Raw genomic sequence first — 18354 nt, 5'->3', positions numbered from 1 at the left:
CGAAGTTTTAATAACACACCTAGATCTGGCACCAAAATAGAGAGCTTCACAATTCATTTTACAAATATCCTATTCCAATGTCGGCTAAGCCAAACACCAACATAGTTCGCTAGTTCTACTATCTTCTCCAAACGCAAATACAAACCGATTATTAATGCAATCCTCTTACCACACAAGCGGATATCAAACCATTCTAAACCATGAAAATCAAGCCTAAGAACGGAACTCAACACAAAAAAAAAGCAAAGAGGAGACGTTACCAGTGCAAGAACTAGAGCCGACCACAACCTTACCAATCTTATCTGTTCCGTCTAAACCTATTATTGGATGTAGGTGAAACCACAGATTTGAAACCTTTCACCATGTTTGATTGACGAAAAAAGGTTCTTTTCAGAACGTACAATTAACAGTTTGAAGGACAATTTTGAGCAGGGAGACTTGATTCTTGGTGGAACCGGAGGTTAGAACATCATCCTCAGTAGTACATAAGTGACTTTCTCAAAAAAAAAAATTATAAAATAATAAGGACAATTGACAGCTTGCCGGATCAGATTCTCAACACTTTGGATATCGTCAGATAATCCTCTTCTCTTTCACCTCTTTTGATCTTTTCTTTTTATCATTTAATTCTGGAAAAATCCACCTAAATACCATCAGATGCATGCTCTGATGGCGTAAGTGTTCATGATATTACAAACAAAAAATGATGTAATTTTTTTATTTTCTTAACCATATAAAATATTTTACTAAAAAAAAAATCATGGGGCAAAAATCTTTCAGATCCATAAGGTGGATGCAAGATAGCTGAAATAGAAATTACAAGACTATAGTTTTCTTTAAAATGTATGGACACCTATGACTATTTATGTCATGAGACCAGTTTTTTTTCTTGAGTAAGTCATGAGACCAGTTAGGATTTCGTAATGTGGATAAAAAAAGTGGATGCGAAAACTTTATAGAATGTTTTTAGCTAAATACTTTTTTTTTAATATTACTTAATGAAAAACATTACACAGATGATATTACCACCAGTAATTTTAACTCCATCATCTTGAACTACCTATGAGATCTATTTTTAATGGATGCTAGCCTAATTAACAATATTATAATATTATTTCTCATTTAATTAATTGTTGAGCTACCATGTTAATATTAGTGCAACAACGTTTAAAAAAATAATGTTGTTCTTAGGGTTTTAAATCTTATCGTGAGGTATATATGATTTTTTTTACGTACTTATCGTGTATGATTTTGGAGTTTAAACACCCCCCCCCCCCCCCCCCCCCCCCCCCCGATAAATAAATAGTTGAAAACTTGAAACCCAAACTCGATCTTTTAAACCATATAAATATAATCTTACGTACCAATGTTGAGAGTTTAGGGTTTGCCAGAGATTTTGCTAATAAATAGACAGAATCTAATCCAACATCTGATAATTCACGATAAGATTCACAGAACTCTCAAAAACATATCCCTAATTAATTTTGGAGACCAACATGGCCTGAAGCTGGTCTTGCGTGTACATTCTCGATCCCATCTTCACCGTAGCTTGTTGAATCATAAGATCATGAATCACCGAAATGCTAGCATGATTCAACTCAACATCCAAATCCATAAACGCATTCATCAGTCTCGCTGCAGGATGATTTCTCTTGCTTGATTCCAGCCTAACCATCGCATCGCATCCAAGAATCTTCACGTCGATATTAGCCGTTTCAATCTCCGATGCGTTTTCCCCGCCCCTACAGACCACGTTTCTTCCCGCCATCTCCTCTTTGAGTTTGTTGAGCTGTATTTGAATCGCGTTTCTCTCAGATTCCGCGTTTTCTGCTCTCGATTTCAGCTCCTTAATGTAACTAATCGCGTCTCCTAGCAACGACGCTTTGTCCATCTTTGATACGTTTGGCACAGTCGCTCGTAACGCGTAGAATCGCTGGTTTAGCTTCTCGCGTCTCAACCGCTCCGCTTGTACGTGATTCAACGGCTCTTTCCTACCGTTTGCAAGTTTTCTCCCGCGTTTCTTTTTCTGTTTGTTTCCCGGAACCACCGTGGCTTCTATGTCAGAGTGATCAGAACCATCAATGTCCCCGGCGGAATGTAAGAGTTCACCGTTGTCTATCGGTATCTGATGGGGATAATTCCTGTTCGGACTATGTAGAGCTCTCTCTAACGGGGAAGTCGCGTAATTTACGGTTTGCGGATAAACCGGATTCGGATACAGGTTAGCATTGACGGTTACGGTAGTTGAACCACCACCATTCTCTAAATGAGTTGAGAAAGGCTGGAAGGAGTTCGAATTCGGGTCACCCAAGAAATCTCTGGATCCTTCGAAACTAAAAACGACTCGGATCTTATTAAAAAGATCCGGGTTTTGCTGGATCTCAACCGTGGATCCAAGCTCCAACACTCCGTTATCCAAAGGAATACATACGATGGTTTGCAACCCTGAATCCCCACCCTTTTTAGCACGATCACAACCCGACGCCAATATAGGATCCGACCCGGTAACCCAAACTGGTTTATACGTAGCAAACGCCTTACCGGGTAACCCGGTCTCACTACCAAAGCTAACCGTCATTGAAACCATATAAAACCACTCCGTATCCGACACTTCCACGCCACCTTCGCCGTCTATCACCGGCACATCTTCGTCGGAGATCATCGAGCTAAGCTCCGGCAAAATGATACTCCAGTGCTCTCTCTCCGCCACAGTCATCCTCCTCCTCCTCCGCCGAGTATTATCAGCTTCTTCGCCTTTATAAATTCCATCGCCCCATTTGAGCACCGACTCGCCGGAATAGTCGTAGTACGACGGTGTCCAGAAAATGGCGTAGGTCCAAGCCTCGTGGGTGCCATTTAACACAGCTTGTAACCGCTTCTGGAGAGCACTGTCTGGGCTGGGATTCGCCGGAGATTGTGGCGGCCAGAAACCGGAAGAGGGAGAGCTCATGAGAGCGTCGATCATTGATGCGGTGACGTTTGTATTTAAGCTATCCATCGTGGATTAGTCTTTGAAAGGAAGTGTTGTGCATGGAAAATTATAGAAGCTATCTGAAAGTTTGTACGTTATAAACTCTTTTTTTTGTTGTAAGAACGGGACAAAATATCTAATACACGTGTGAATACTGATCAACTGTGTAGTGTTTATTATTAAACGAGTGGATATCATATGGTCGTCGTTGGTTTGTTTTTCTAAATTATTTTCTCATTTTTGTTTTTTTTCTTTAAGGCTAATATCTTATGAAAATGATTGCTCGTAACACTAAATCTTTTTGTTTTGTTTTTTTATCCTTCAATACTTTTTCTGCTTTGTCACCATTACACCATGCATCTTCTTCTTAAGATCAAATTGTTTGGAATAGTAAGATTCACCATATTGTTTGGAATTGAAGCTTGATTTCTTACCTTTAAATTTCCTTTACTTGTTACACATCTCAAGATTGACTAGTCTTCCACGTATCAAAATAATTTTCTGATGTTCCCCATCATTCCTTATAGTTATCGATTGGTGTTAAACCAGTGGAGGTGCAATATTAAAGTTATAGTTTAGTTAAAGTAAATGATTATTATCACATTATTCATTATTTCCTTTAATTGTTTATACCTATATATGATAAATTAGAATTTTAATGATGTTCTTTTTTAATTTAGGTGGATATTTGTAATTAATAAGAATACATTTTATTTCATGATATATTTCATACCGTAATATTAAATATGAAATATACTTTCTTTTCTTTAAAGTTATAGAAATAAACTTATGTAAATTTACTTTTACATAATAATTAAAAAACATATTAAAATTTGAGAACATAGAAACAAACTAACATTCAAAATAGTTCTTATCTACCATTTTGTTAAACTTACTCATGTGAATTCAAGTATATATTATCAATAAATCATTTCAAATCACTGTGCTTAATATTATTATTATTGAACTGTTAAAATTACCATTTTAATGTTTAACAAATTTCTTAAACTTCCCCTCTTAATCTTTTACTATTATATTATTCTTCTTTTGTGAAAAAGTTATCTAACCAATGTCTGAGTTTAAGTGATTTATAAACAAATGCATGAAACATCAGGTTGATGCATCATACATTTTTGCAATGCATTAGTAGAAACAAGAGACCATTTGTTCCTTGAGTGCATTTTCTTGGAGGAAGTTTGGAAGCCGTTAACTATCAACCTTCTTGGTAATAATTACACAAATCAATGGAGGCACATCATTGAAAATGGTGACAGATAGATCTCGAGAAAAACAGGCATTTTCCTATTTTGCTATGTGTTTCGGACTACCTAACATACCATTTGGAGAAAAATAAATAGTCTGCGACATGGTGATCCTCCTCAGCTCGGTTCACGACTATCACTCAATTGATAAACAAGTTCAAAATAGAAGACCATCGATCGGAGCTCACAGGGGGATGATATACAAACATAATAGAGATGTGGTTCTCCACTCAATAAACAAAGTGAAAACTATATGATGTTTAGATTTGGATTCATTGTTTCTACAGCTTTTAAATATATGAGTTTCTACACAATTTTTTTTAAAAAAATTAGAGACGTTAATTCAAACTTGTTAAAACTATCAAATTAAATAGCATTTGCATAAAATGTATGATTTTGTGGCCCAGGATGCGAAGAGAATGACCTTGGCCGCTTTTCTTCCACAAATATTCATGTCCATGCTATCTTAAATGGTTTATTTGAGTTATTTTGTATAACTATTTTCTATATTTTACGAATATTGATCACTCCGCTCCTATTTAATGAAACTTATGGTATGGATCCCATGATAACTAGAACTATTCATGGTCCCAACCATTGTTTAAAAAGACAAAGACTAATCATGGTCCCTATTTTTGTAGCCAGTGAGTGAAAACCAATTGGCTCTTTACACCCGCAAGAGTTGTAGGCATAATAGTAACATCGTACGTGTAAACATGCTTTCCTCAGATGACAAATTCAAATATCTGTTTTATATGTTTGATACCATCTCTGGATGTTGCTATCACGCATTGTCCTCCGAACAGGAGGTGCAGAGACAGGAACTTTTTGTCGTTTTGTTATTTTGGCACCTACAACCCAGGGCCGGTTTTAACATAACCTATAGGCCCTTGGGATAAATTTTTTAAAATGACCCCCCTAAACCAAAAAAGTTTTAGTTTATTAAACAACCAAAAAGCAAATGCTTAACATGAAATCATTTCATTCAAGTAAATATTATTATCATTTTTAGTTTAAATCCAACAAAAACTGAATTTATTATCAACTGAGAAAATTTATTTACTTTGAATTTTGAAAATTCATTGGCACTTAGTATATCACAAATTTACTTAATAAATTCTTTTATGACTGAATATTCAACTTAAAAGAAAAAATAATATATGAATTTAGTAATATGAATCTGAACGGTAAAAAATATGCAAACCCAAAAAGTACAGCAAATAAAAGCAACATTATCATTACAAAGTTATATACATTAGTCTCTTGTTTATTGTAAGTAGACTCGTTTCAGCTTTTGGTCCACTATTTTGATCCGATCAATTTTATGTGTTTTTGGTTGGCTTTTTAACTTAGCCACTACACTTCTAAGTTCTAAATTAAACTAAAATGAAAATATCAAAATAACTTGAATATTATATAATACTACAAATAATTTTGTAGTGGACCCCTTTTATGTGTGGGGCATGGGGCCATCGTTCTGCTCAGTGCTCGCCCTCGCACTTAAGCCGCCCCTGCCTACTCCGTCGACTGTATTATATCCCACATGTCTTGAATGGCAATGGCCATTAACATATCTTTAAAACTCGACAATGTTCGATATAAATGACATTATGCGACAAAAGGCAAATAAAATAAACAAAAATGACACTTTATATTTTACCCCCAAAAAATGACACTATAATTTTGGTTGACGGCATATAAAATATTCAGTTTATTCGTAGTGATAGTTTCCTCCGTGAGACACAAATCGGCCACTAGACTAAATGTTTCTTTTGAAATTTATACAATTATTCACTAGACTAAATGTTGATTAACTTTGAAGGTTAATTGTCTCTTTAATCAAAATATATAACATTTTTACGTAAATAAGTTTACTGGCTAGTTCCTTTTCATTGTCAACGTCAACTTACTTTTCGGTTGTAAAAAGAGAGTATCCAAATCTGATAATAAATTGTGGCACCGCATTCGTTAGCTTCTTTGTAACCGTTTTTGGAATGCGATAACAGGACATTACATTACATGGTTTAATATGCTTATGGATTTTCTATTATTAGTTTGACCACAAAAACAAAAAAAAATCTCTAGCTATCTGACTATTATAATTTGATTAAAACTTTTTAAAGTATATTTTATGAAATTTAATTAAATATTCAAATTAATTGTTATATTTATAATCAATATTTAAAACTGCCTCATTTTCATTTTTTTAGCATACTTGTCTTATTTTATTTAGAAAATATATAGGTTTTTGTTTCCACATTTTCATTTAGTTTTCATAAGTTTTAATTATCTGATTTTTTTTAAAGATTTTTTATTAGAATTGTATATTCAACATCATGGTCTTTTCCATTAGATTTGTGTCTAGTTGCTATCTTCTATTCATAATGGACGAACTGTACCGTGTGTTCATCTTCCATGAGATCCAAAATCTACCATATATATCATTTTAATCACAATTGGTCTTCATTTACACCAAACTTTTTGTGCAACTATGTAGTCACTTTTCTCTTTAACAACACCATTGTTTATTGGATGTCAACTTTCTCTCGTACCATTCATTATTCACTCAAATCTAAACAACTTATACTACTCAATCCTTTGTGTTATATTAGTCTATGAGATACACTGAAAACTATGCATATATTAGCCATCCACTCGTGTCTTTCCTATTTTTTGTTCCGGACATTTTCAATGTTTTGGCTCATTTTTCCATTTCTTATTTTTTAGATATGTATTTTAAATTTTAGATTTGAGATATTTTAGAAAAATATTTTCAACTTTTCCATTTCTTAAAAACTGTCAATTTTCTCACAAAATTAAGTTCTGCTACGTTAATTTTGTATTTAGAACTTTGTTTTATTTAGATATTTATTTATAAGTAACTAAAATGAAAATGAGGATAACTGACATATCAATCTAAGGTGAGAAGAAAAATGTGAAGTGGGCTAACTTTTTATCGTTCAGTCCAAATAACATTAATCTAAATCCACATATCAATTGTAAAAGCCCATTAAAAACAAACAAAATAAATAATACTTTCTAAATTAAGACATGTTTCAACAACTCCGCCTCCTTCAGCATGTCATAAGAAGAGAAAAATAGCCAACACAAATTTACTTTTGATTTCAAGAAATTTGGTGAGATCATCACAAATATTAGAGGTGCAGATAAATAGCTAAAAAGAAGAAAAGTAAGCTAACAGATTCTCTTAGCAAAATAAAGTAAGCTAGCAGATTCATACGTAGCCATTAAAACCTAAAGTAATTTTCATTAGGGACACTAAAACACTCATTTTGGTAATTTTTGCATAAACAACTTTTAAATTGGACATCTATAGTCATACCATTTTGTTATGAATGTAGAAAACTTCAGCAAATTTTGTGCTACAATACTCATAACACCGGACACTATTAATATATTGTCTTTAAAAAATATTAGCTTAAATAAATATCTGATATGCTCATAATTTTACTTGTTTAAAAACATTTGAGATTTTGAGGTGTCTTTTGAATTCATTTAGAGGCCAGATATGTCATTTGGTGCCTAAATTCATCCACTTATCGGCTTAAGTTAGAAAATTCGGCTAAAAAAACACGAACTTTGCAGGAATTGCCAAAAGAAACATGAACTTTTGAGCTGATAAAAAAAACACAAAACTTTCATTGACTTTAGAATTAATTAACAATGTTTTCGTTGACTTGTCAATTTAGCACGCCGTCAGCAAATTTAACAGAAAAATTTGACATCGTTTATTTTTGGCGTTAAGTGAAATAAAAAGAAGTAGACAATTGGATTCGAACTCGGGTTGGTTGGGAGAAATTGCAAGGTATTATACCATTGGGCTAGTGGCACTTTCAATTGAGTTACTAACACATTTAATTTTATTTGGTACTGATTGAATATAAAAAATTCTCTATAAACATTAAAAGATCTTTAACATTCCAAAAAATTGAAAAAATTAAAAAAAATTCTAAAACTAATTTTGAAATTAAAATTAAAATAAAAATAAATTTTTATTTTTTCTTTAAAAAAATCAAAAATCTTCCAAAATTTTCAATTTTTTTTTAAAAAATTGCTAAAAATTGAAATTAATTATACACACATAAAAAGATACCCATATATTAAAATTAAATTAAAATGCTTAAAATAAATATTGTACCCATTATGAGTGCAATTTTAATTTTTAGCTGATAATTGTAATTTTAATTTTTTTTTTGCATTTTCTTTGAAATTGGAATTTAAATTTGTGGGTATTTTTTGTAATATGTGGGTATTTTTTTAAATTTTTTGGAATTTAAAAAAATGAAATTTTTATAAGATTTTTGATTTTTTAAAGAACAAATAAAATTTTATTTTTAATTTTAATTTCAAAATTAATTTTATAAAGTTTTTAGATAATTATTTATATTCAATCAGTACCAAATAAAATTAAATGTGTTAGTAACTCAATTGAAAGTGCCACTAGCCCACTGATAAAATATCTTGCCATTAGTCCTAATCAACCCGAGTTCAAATCCATGGGTGTACTTTTTTTTATTTTCAAATCATGCGAAATGACGTCGTTTCATCTCATTTGAAAACGACGTCGTTTCGCTTAACGCCAACATTTAACATTGTCTTAACTGTGGGTTCACGGTGTGCTAAAATGACCAGTCAATTTTAAGTTGCTTAATAAACTAAAAAAGTCAATAAAAATACAATATTTGTTTGGTCACTCGAGTATAGATTTTTTTTGGCGATTCGTGTAAAGTTCGTTTGGCCGAATTCTCGTTTAAGTTATAGTTTTCAGTTTCTTTGTTAATTAAAAAAAAAAAACTTGTCATTTTAAATGTAGCCAAATAAATAGAACCCGGTTATCGTTGGACCAATTTGGCTGATCGTACCAACTAATTTGTCATGTTTATCGACCCATCTTCCCATGTCTTCACCAACCACTTAAAAAAAAAAATCGGAATAACAAAAAGCTTCTGTCTCAACGAAGCTTCATCATCTCCTTTGTGGCGTAGAAAACAGTTTGAGTGATTAAACTTTTTACGTCCACTTGAAAGTTTTTTTCTATTTTCTTTTTGGATTTTTTCTGATCACTCGTTTGTGTCTCTGAATCTATCCCCCTTGCATCCGCATCTCGATTCGTTTTTTATTTTATTTTATTTTATTTTAAGGAGAAGCTTTCTGAAATTTGAGATCCATTCTATATCGATTGCCCTCTCTCTAGTCAATCCCTGGTAAGCCAAATATCTCCTCACTTTCTAATTGATTCTTTTTTTTTTAAACTGATATCGAAAATGTAATCTTTTATTGAATGTTTCATTGTCTTCTGAATCTTTCACATTGTACGTTATTTTGATAAATATTCAAACTTTCTCTGAAAATAATCTAACTTTCTAAGGAAAAAAATCACATCTTTTTTTTAGAGAATCTGAGTTTGCGTATATTCAAATTAATCAGAAATATCCTTCGTTAACATAAAAGTTTTGATTTTTTAGATATTTGGTTGCTAATCTTGTAAGATTCTAAAGCTTTTTGATTGATTTAAATTGTTTAGGCCAAAGAGTTCTTCATTAACCAAAAAAAAAAAAGGTTTTGATTTTTGTTGGTTGATCTTTTTGTTTTTTTTTTACTGGAGATGGCGGATGCAGCAAAGGATTTAGCTTCAGGGACTGTCGGAGGAGCGGCTCAGCTCATTGTAGGCCACCCTTTCGACACTATCAAGGTCAAACTTCAGAGCCAACCTGCTCCAGCACCTGGACAGCCACCTAGGTACACCGGCGCAATCGATGCGGTTAAGCAGACCGTTGCTGCGGAAGGACCTAAAGGTCTGTACAAAGGTATGGGAGCTCCTCTTGCAACCGTTGCTGCCTTCAACGCCGTTTTGTTCACCGTGAGAGGTCAAATGGAAGGAATGTTTAGGTCTGAACCTGGAGTTCCTTTGACCATTAGTCAACAGTTTGTGTGCGGCGCAGGCGCTGGTTTCGCTGTCTCGTTCCTTGCTTGTCCCACCGAGTTGATCAAATGCAGGTTAGCTATTCTTTTGATTATGATTTTTTAAAAAGAAAAAGAAAAATAGTTGTTTTTTTCAGAATTTTTTTGTTGTTTTTTATATTACCTGCATTCCGGTCCAACATTTTCAATTTTTTTTAATGTCCTATACTAACTTAAAACTTTATGCCCTTATTTTTCATGTAAAAATTTTTTATAGTACCTTACATACAACTAAAATTATAGTTCAAAATCATGATGCCTTAAGCGGTTCCTTTGCTGCTCTGAACCGTCCCTGGTACTGGCTGGAACAGAACTGAAAGAGGTCTCGTTGTGTGTGTTTGTGTAGGTTACAAGCACAAGGTGCATTAGCTGGTGCCTCTACCACAGGCTCAGTAGTTGCAGCTGTGAAATACGGTGGACCAATGGACGTAGCACGTCATGTGCTGCGATCAGAAGGTGGAGCACGAGGTCTATTCAAAGGTTTATTCCCTACATTTGCTCGTGAAGTCCCTGGAAACGCAACAATGTTTGCAGCCTACGAAGGTTTCAAGAGGTTTTTAGCTGGTGGTTCAGACACTTCAAGCTTAGGACAAGGATCATTGATCATGGCTGGTGGAGTTGCTGGTGCATCCTATTGGGGGTTTGTGTACCCGACCGATGTGGTGAAGAGTGTTCTTCAAGTTGATGATTATAGAAACCCTAAGTACGCGGGTTCGATGGATGCTTTTAGGAAGATTTTGAAAGCTGAAGGAGTTAAAGGTTTGTATAAAGGGTTTGGTCCAGCAATGGCTAGGAGTGTCCCTGCTAATGCTGCTTGCTTCTTGGCTTATGAGATGACAAGGTCTAGCTTGGGATAAAAGGGTTTGGTTTTGGGCTTTGACTGTTGGTTCGATTTGTTGTTGTTCCATTTGATTAACGTTTCGGGTATTAAATGATTCTTTTAAATTTTAAGAAAAAAATTCATCATCTTGTTACACAATTTGTTTCTGAAACACGGAAGATGTTATTAAAATTTAAATGATCTTTTAACAGATTAAAAATATATCTATACTATTAAATTAGGAACATGACTGGTTTATATATCAATTTTAAAATATAACTGCATCTAAAACATAACTGCATAATGTAAAATATAACTCCATAAAAGTATATCAGGGATGTGTAACCTCCTGTCCAAAATGCACGGTATCAAATCCACAGTTACATCTATCTATTCTATTAAAACACAATCATGTTCAATTGATAAATATTAAGTCCAAAAAAATCTTTTATAACTGTCGATATATCTACATTTTTTTACTTATTTATAATTTTATTTATTGTAATTTTCCTTTATAATTCTTATATTTCAGGGATTCATAACCACCACATCTATGAGAGTGCAAATAAATCACCGGTACATGTTTGACTAAAATATATATAATAACAACATTTTATTTATCTTTTTCAAAAAAAAGTAACTACATCCCATTTATACCCATTTATACATGACTAACTACATTTTTCTTATGAAAACAACTACACATTTTATTACGGACAATATATGTTATAATATTTCAATAATATAAACATTTATCTTTTTTCTATAGATTAGTTAACATAAGCAATTACCAAAAATTATATTTAATTAAATTAGTACTAAACATATATTTGATTTTAAAAAACACAAATATAAAAATTAAATTTGTCAAAAAAATTAAAACAAACATATACCTTTCCTTCGTCATAATCTAGTTAGACTATTAAATTAATGAACATTTTACCAAACCGAATCCACAATTACGCTTCATTTAAACATGGACTGGGCCCTATAAACAGAGGCCTAACTAAAATATGTTATGTGGCGGATAACAAACTAGCGTATGACTAGTGCCTTGCACAGTAGAGTGTCAACAGAAAAAAAGGAGGGAACTCATAACTGCATCATCCTTTTTCTTCTTACATTTTGGTATTATTTGCATCTTTTTCACTATAAATCCGCAAAAAGAATATCAAAGTACGAGAAAAAAATAGCAAGTCTGATGGAGACCATGGAGCAACAAAGACATTCACTCTCTTCATTGCCTATGCTCTCTAGGCTTGAGCATTTGGACTTCGTTGTAAATTGCTATTACCTTTGAACTTTATGTTAAAAGATAGTTTACTTACATTGTGATGGATTTAATTTTCATTACATTGTTCCGACTACGAACTGTATTGTTTCTCATGTAGATAAAGAACTTAGAAAGACAACAGAACCTTCCGAAATGGAAAGATGAAAGTGCATCTACTACACGCGGATTAATTAATCGATAGAGGCACGGCTGTCAGAGAGCTTATTTCAAAGGATCATTACTAGATAGAATTGCAGCATTGGAGACCAGACTTTTTCAGGTATGGTTTTACGACAGGTTTTAGACAAAAGTTCTTTACAAGTTGAGTATAGTCTTAAGGTTTTTGTATATAATATTGTGTTTAATGGTTTATATAATGTTTAAAAGATATGTTTGGAGTTGGAGTCGAGCAGTGCATCTTCTACTTCAACTGGAGGGTCCGGTGAAACATCAAGCCAAAGGATTAAGAGAGATTTGACAAAGACATTACCCATTTTCAGTAGCAACATTGATCCTTTTCATATTCCCTTACAGCATTCACTAGACCCTCGGGTATATATATTTATCATTTTGTCTATTTTCACATATATATGTAGTTAATCATATATTAACATATCATTATGATATGTAGGAAACAGAAGAGAAGATTGAAGAAGAGGAGAAGGAAGAGGAAGAGGAAGAGGAAGAGGAAGTGATAAATATTGAGAAACCATTGCTGGAGAAGAAGGATGCTAATGAAACTTGCAAACCAAACAAGAAGAAGACAAAATCTTCCAAGAAATGGTCCTGGTTTAACTTATTGGGTTGCTAATTTTTTTTTATTGTTTGTACTATGCAGTATTTCATATTTCGTTTTAAACCTAAGTTTTCCTTCTAAACAAATATGTGATATGTTATCCATCAAACTTAATTAGAATTAATTAAAAATTTTGCTTTAACATATTTACTTATTTAGCAAACATGATTATCTATGATAAAAAAAAAGAATCTAGTGTGTCTTCCTATAATGCAGTTCTTTCGTTAACGACTAGTTTAGCAATATGAATTGCAAATCAATAGTATATAGTACTCCCTCTATTCCAAAATATATGATGTTTTGAAGAGTTTTTGATGTTTCAAAATATATGATGTTTTAGTATTTTTATATTAGTTTTAGTGTCATTGAAAACTGTGTGACCAATTATGTTTTATAATTCTTTTATGATTGGTTGAATTAGTTTTTGTTTATATTTTTAATGATACTTTTTAGATAAAAACATATGTCTTAGTTCTTGTGCAATGAACCAAAACATCAACTATTATAAATCTGCTGAATGGATATCAAGTTGCAGTGATCAATGGAATTTCTTGGCAGAAAAAGAAAGGCGTGGTCTAATGGTAACATTATAAACTACTACTATGTTGTATTTCATCAAAGAATGTTGTAATGTACAGATGGATCTGAGTATACAGATGGAGCTGAGTACACAATATACAAAAACAATGAACAGTTCAGCTAAGATAATAAATAGAAAAAACTTGCAAGTTGTGCAAAGGAATATTGAAGCTCAGACGAGGATGACAACTTCAAGTTGAATCTGATGACAACTTCAAGTTGAATCGGTTGCCTGAAGAGGAGGTCAACTCTTGACTTCCATAGCTGCAACCTCCTTTGAACTCTTGAATATCTAAGAAATTGACATAATAAGATAGGTAAAAAATTTTACACTGAATTTAAACAACATAATACATCATATTTTAGATGTATTAAACACAGAAGGGTGGATGGAGTTTTTACCGCAACAGGACTAACTAATGATTGAAGAGTAAACAAAAAGGCCAAATCCAATCAAGAGAGTTTCTTGTATATCATAAAACATACTACTCAAAACTTGCCTGTAATTTTTCAGTTCCCATGACCCATCTTCTTGAAAGAGTTGTAACCCGAAGCCTTGTTTGACCATTTGAGTGATGATAACTACAGAAACATAAATTTCATTTAAGTACAAAGTGTTTCTCCCTCTCCGTCCATAACTTGCAATTTTAGATGGAAAGCTTCAGATCCCTTACTATGTTAAAAACTGGAATAGAACTGATTGATCACCGACTGCAAAACGACATCAGTTGTCTTCTTTTTAGCAATTTCAAAAACCAAACATATGGACGGAGAGGAGGAAACAATCATTAGAAAGTAAACTTCCAAGTGCTTGTGTGGCCCTAACCGATGCCAGTATCAGAGGCTTATAATGGTCCTTTCTGTAAACAATCATCAGAAAGTAAACTTCTTCATCACAACGAACTTAACGAATCAAAGATCCCATCACACTTTTGAATGATACATTTTCGAGAGATGTGCAAGGGCCAATAACTCCATGAACTTTGACACCCTGTGAGCAGTTAATTTCAAATATAACACTGTAAGAAAGATGAAAACAAAACTGTTAGAAAAATGAAAACAAACTATAGAGGAAGAAGAAGACTGTCCAACGAAGAACAAATCTCTAGTCATGTCTGAGAACCACGAGGAAGAAGACGAAAACGAGATTAGAGACAAAAGATTTTATGATTTTTTTTTTGAATTATACAGATGTATCCTGGTTCCACAGAATTAAGTGATCCAGACTAGTCATGTGTTGCCACGTGTCGGTCCATAACCCCAAATTGCCATTGATACAAGTTGAAGCTACGGCTGAGAAAGGGAGTAAAATGATGATTAAAGTAGGCTAAAATTACTTTTGCTTGTTTGACCTCTCTGGTGGGTTTTTTTTCTTTTTTTTCATTTTAATATTAAATCAGTTACAAAATATTTTATTTATTAATTTGTAATATACAAAAATGATTAATTTAAGGGTATAATGGTATTAACATTAATTTGAATCCTATTTTTCTTAATAAGCGAAATTCAAAGTGTCTCATCATTCCAATTTTCCCTTAATTTTTTTAAAAGAGGAATCACCAAACCAGTACAAATGATTAATGTCTCCATAACGCCAAAAAAACCATAGCCGATGGAATTTATGTTGCGTTTTTTCTTTTCATGTTGCGTTTTGTGTTTAGTAGTAAGGGGGCGACTGGTTTTCCCGCTACCACCCGCAAACGCAGCTTTTGCGGTTGGTAGCGGTTGTCGATGGTTTGCAACAATCACTCAAATCGTTCTAAACCGCTTCAAATCGCTCTGAATCTCATAAATTCAAAAGCTGGCTTCAGCTAGCGTTTGCGGTTGCGGGCGGTTGCAGGAGGGTAAATTTTTTTTCTTTTTTAAAATCAATATATATACAAAAGTAAAAATATTTAATAAAAAATTTAAAATTGAAATTATGAAAATATTTAAATATATTTATTATATTTTAATTAATATTATATGATAAAAACAATTTCAATAAATTTTCAAAAATTAAAATTATAACTTTCTAAATATAAATTTTATATTTATTATAATTTTATGATTTTTGATATTTTTATAATTATATTAAATGTAAATATTGTTAATTTATTATTTGACTGTTACCGCTTTTGGTAGTTAACCAGTCATAAGTCACCCGCAAACGCACCATTTTTTAACCGCAGTATCAGTCGTACAAATCTCTTAAAACCGCTAGAAACCGCAACCGCCCGCATTTACAAACTCCCGCAACTGCAACCGCAACCGCTGGGTTTGAACCAGTCAGATCCTAAATTGAAGTATTGAACGGACCTAACAAATTATTACCAATCATAAATAACTTGGAAAATAGCTTTTTAATGTAACTATCCATGTTTGGAAAATTATGTTACAGAAAACTCCATTAGTGGCCATTGTTTATTTCTTTTATTCTGGTTTAATCAATTTGTCAATTTTTGGTTCAATGGTTCAATTATAATAATTGTGTGATCAATACACAGCCTTTGGTCATTTCCACAAATTAATCGAGAATTTTTTTATTTTATTCATCCTCTTCTATATCTCTCTCATCTTTTCCTTCCTCTCATCTCCATCTTCTCTCTCTAACATCATATTCCTAGCTAGAAATTTATTTTTGGTGTAAACCTCGCAAGAAAGTTATAGACCTTGTTCAAGAGAAAGGTAGAGAAGGGTTAGGATTAGTGTGAGAAGGTCTCGTTAAGCTGATCCTTTAGGACAATCGAGGTTAGTTTGATCGATCTTGTTACTTGGATCCAAACTTGGGTCATAACTTGTACTTGGCAGTTATGGTTCTAACTAGTCACATATGAGACTCTTACCGTTATTACTTATAGTTCAACTTGTGTTTGGTTTAGATTTCAGTTCAACAAATCAATGGTGGATTCACAGCCAATCAGACAAGAGGAAGAAGCAACCCAAACAGCCTCTACTCTCCATCACCAAATGATTCCTTCCGAGTTAACTCCAGACGAGTTCGCCGAGTTAACCGACTCAATCACCGAGTTCCACACCTACCAACTCGGTCCGGGACGCTGCTCTTCCCTCCTCGTCCAACGCATCAAATCTCCGCCGGAAACCGTCTGGTCCGTCGTGAGACGCTTCGACCGGCCTCAGACTTATAAACACTTCATCAAAAGCTGCTCCGTCGACGAAGGGTTCGAGATGCGAGTGGGGTGCACGCGCTACGTGGACGTGATCAGCGGGCTTCCGGCGAACACGTCGAGGGAGAGGCTCGACCTGCTCGACGATGATCGGAGAGTGACGGGGTTTAGCATCACCGGAGGCGAGCACAGGCTGAGGAACTACAAGTCGGTGACGACGGTTCATGGGTTCGAGAGAGAAGGACGGATCTCTTCCGTTGTTCTTGAATCGTACGTCGTTGATGTGCCGGCAGGGAACACGGAAGAGGATACTCGTTTGTTTGCTGATACTGTGGTTAAACTGAATCTGCAGAAACTCGCGTCGGTTGCTGAAGGGATGGATCGTAATTCCGGCGACGGGAGAAACTCTCCGGTGATGTGAAATGTTGATGGAGTGAAATAAATAAATACGACAAAAGTTTGGGAATATTCTTCGTTTTTCTCTTTTTAATTGTAAGGGTAATATTTCATTTGAAAGAACATTCTTACTGAATTGTAATTGGCTCCTTTGATTATTGTCATGTTTTCATTTTTATCCCTTGTTTTTGTTCTCTCCTAGATAGTTGGAATCTGGAGTTAAATCTAATGTTAGATAGCATTTAGGGATAGTACCTTCGTTCAGCCAGAAACTGATTAACAATGTTTATTTTTTTGTGATCTGAATTTATACTTAACACAGAATTACATACGATCGGAACCATAGCCGACGATTGCATTAATTAATGCAAATCCAAAGACACAAGTTAGCGGTTAAACAAGTAACCCCCATAAACATAAGCCGGAGACTTCACATGATCAGTCTCAAGAGCCAAAATGACAAAAAGCCTAAACCAGTCACCAGTCTACCATAATAAGAAAACCTTAAAGAGAACCACCCGAATAAACTACGAGAACAAAAAAATGAACTCGGACTTGGTTAAACTAGAATGTCGTTGCCGCATAGTCAACTTCTTGTGATCCACCGAAATCACACGAAAGAGTCACCGAAGCTCCCACACGCTCACCCATGTGTCTCTACATGTATTTAACTCATGAGATAGATAAGCAAAGCACAACAGCCAAAAGATGTAGATCCATCACTGTTGAAATTTTTTTACCGAACTCAAAATTAACAAGATCTAAGTCGGTTAAGACATGTTTCTTGCCTCACATATATAAGAAATTACAGAAGAAAAAACAAAGAAAAACGAAGACAATAAGCCCTCTCCTCACAGATCCTACACGACAACAATCATGCACGGATCACCAGTGGGAAATGAGACAATCGCTCACTTTTTCTCTCGCTACTTAATTTAATAACATTTATACTTTTAGGAAAAATTTAGGGATTTGTATTTTTTTCAAGTATTGTTATGTTGCTCATTTTATTGTATTGTAGATGATTTATAAAATAGCTTAAACTTTGTAAGCCATATGAGAAAAACTTGATCTACTATACTCGTAATATTTTTTTTTCACAGTCCAATTTTTCATTAGCAAAATGTGTGGTATAACTTTTCATCAACAACTAGAAAGCTGGAACAAA

The 18354-nt window shown here is 33.6% G+C and overlaps 3 protein-coding genes and 1 pseudogene across 5 annotated transcripts; 3 read left to right on the top strand and 1 right to left on the bottom strand.

Annotated features, from left to right (window-relative positions):
* Positions 1–1314: 1314 nt before the first annotated feature.
* LOC103839575 (transcription factor MYC1) lies at positions 1315–8230 on the bottom strand. Its single transcript, XM_033280943.1, has one exon. The coding sequence runs from the start codon at positions 2996–2998 to the stop codon at positions 1475–1477; it is 1524 nt and encodes a 507-aa protein (XP_033136834.1). The 5' UTR covers positions 2999–8230; the 3' UTR covers positions 1315–1474.
* Positions 8231–9148: 918 nt separating this feature from the next.
* Positions 9149–11181, top strand: LOC103839576 (mitochondrial carnitine/acylcarnitine carrier-like protein). 2 transcript variants are annotated; one of them, XM_009116077.3, is made up of 3 exons: positions 9149–9458; positions 9860–10251; positions 10562–11181. In XM_009116077.3, the coding sequence occupies exons 2-3, from the start codon at positions 9860–9862 to the stop codon at positions 11070–11072; spliced, it is 903 nt and encodes a 300-aa protein (XP_009114325.1). In that variant the 5' UTR covers positions 9149–9458; the 3' UTR covers positions 11073–11181. The 2 variants fall into 2 exon arrangements, with proteins under 2 accessions (XP_009114325.1, XP_033136861.1); XM_033280970.1 differs by lacking the exon at positions 9149–9458 and adding an exon at positions 9497–9520.
* A 258-nt stretch (positions 11182–11439) lies between these two features.
* LOC103839577 lies at positions 11440–15531 on the top strand (annotated as a pseudogene).
* A 626-nt stretch (positions 15532–16157) lies between these two features.
* LOC103839578 (abscisic acid receptor PYR1) lies at positions 16158–17369 on the top strand. Of its 2 annotated transcripts, none has more exons than XM_009116080.3 (2): positions 16158–16413; positions 16552–17369. In XM_009116080.3, the coding sequence occupies exon 2, from the start codon at positions 16564–16566 to the stop codon at positions 17209–17211; it is 648 nt and encodes a 215-aa protein (XP_009114328.1). In that variant the 5' UTR covers positions 16158–16413; positions 16552–16563; the 3' UTR covers positions 17212–17369. The 2 variants fall into 2 exon arrangements, with proteins under 2 accessions (XP_009114328.1, XP_009114327.1); XM_009116079.3 differs by having other exon boundaries at positions 16165–16413; positions 16545–17369.
* The last annotated feature ends 985 nt before the right edge of the window (positions 17370–18354 follow it).

Source organism: Brassica rapa, chromosome A09 (assembly GCF_000309985.2).
Source record: "Brassica rapa cultivar Chiifu-401-42 chromosome A09, CAAS_Brap_v3.01, whole genome shotgun sequence".
Taxonomy (NCBI): Eukaryota; Viridiplantae; Streptophyta; class Magnoliopsida; order Brassicales; family Brassicaceae; genus Brassica; species Brassica rapa.
The sequence above is the reverse complement of the archived record's forward strand: the minus strand, read 5'-3'. Positions and strand labels throughout refer to the sequence as shown.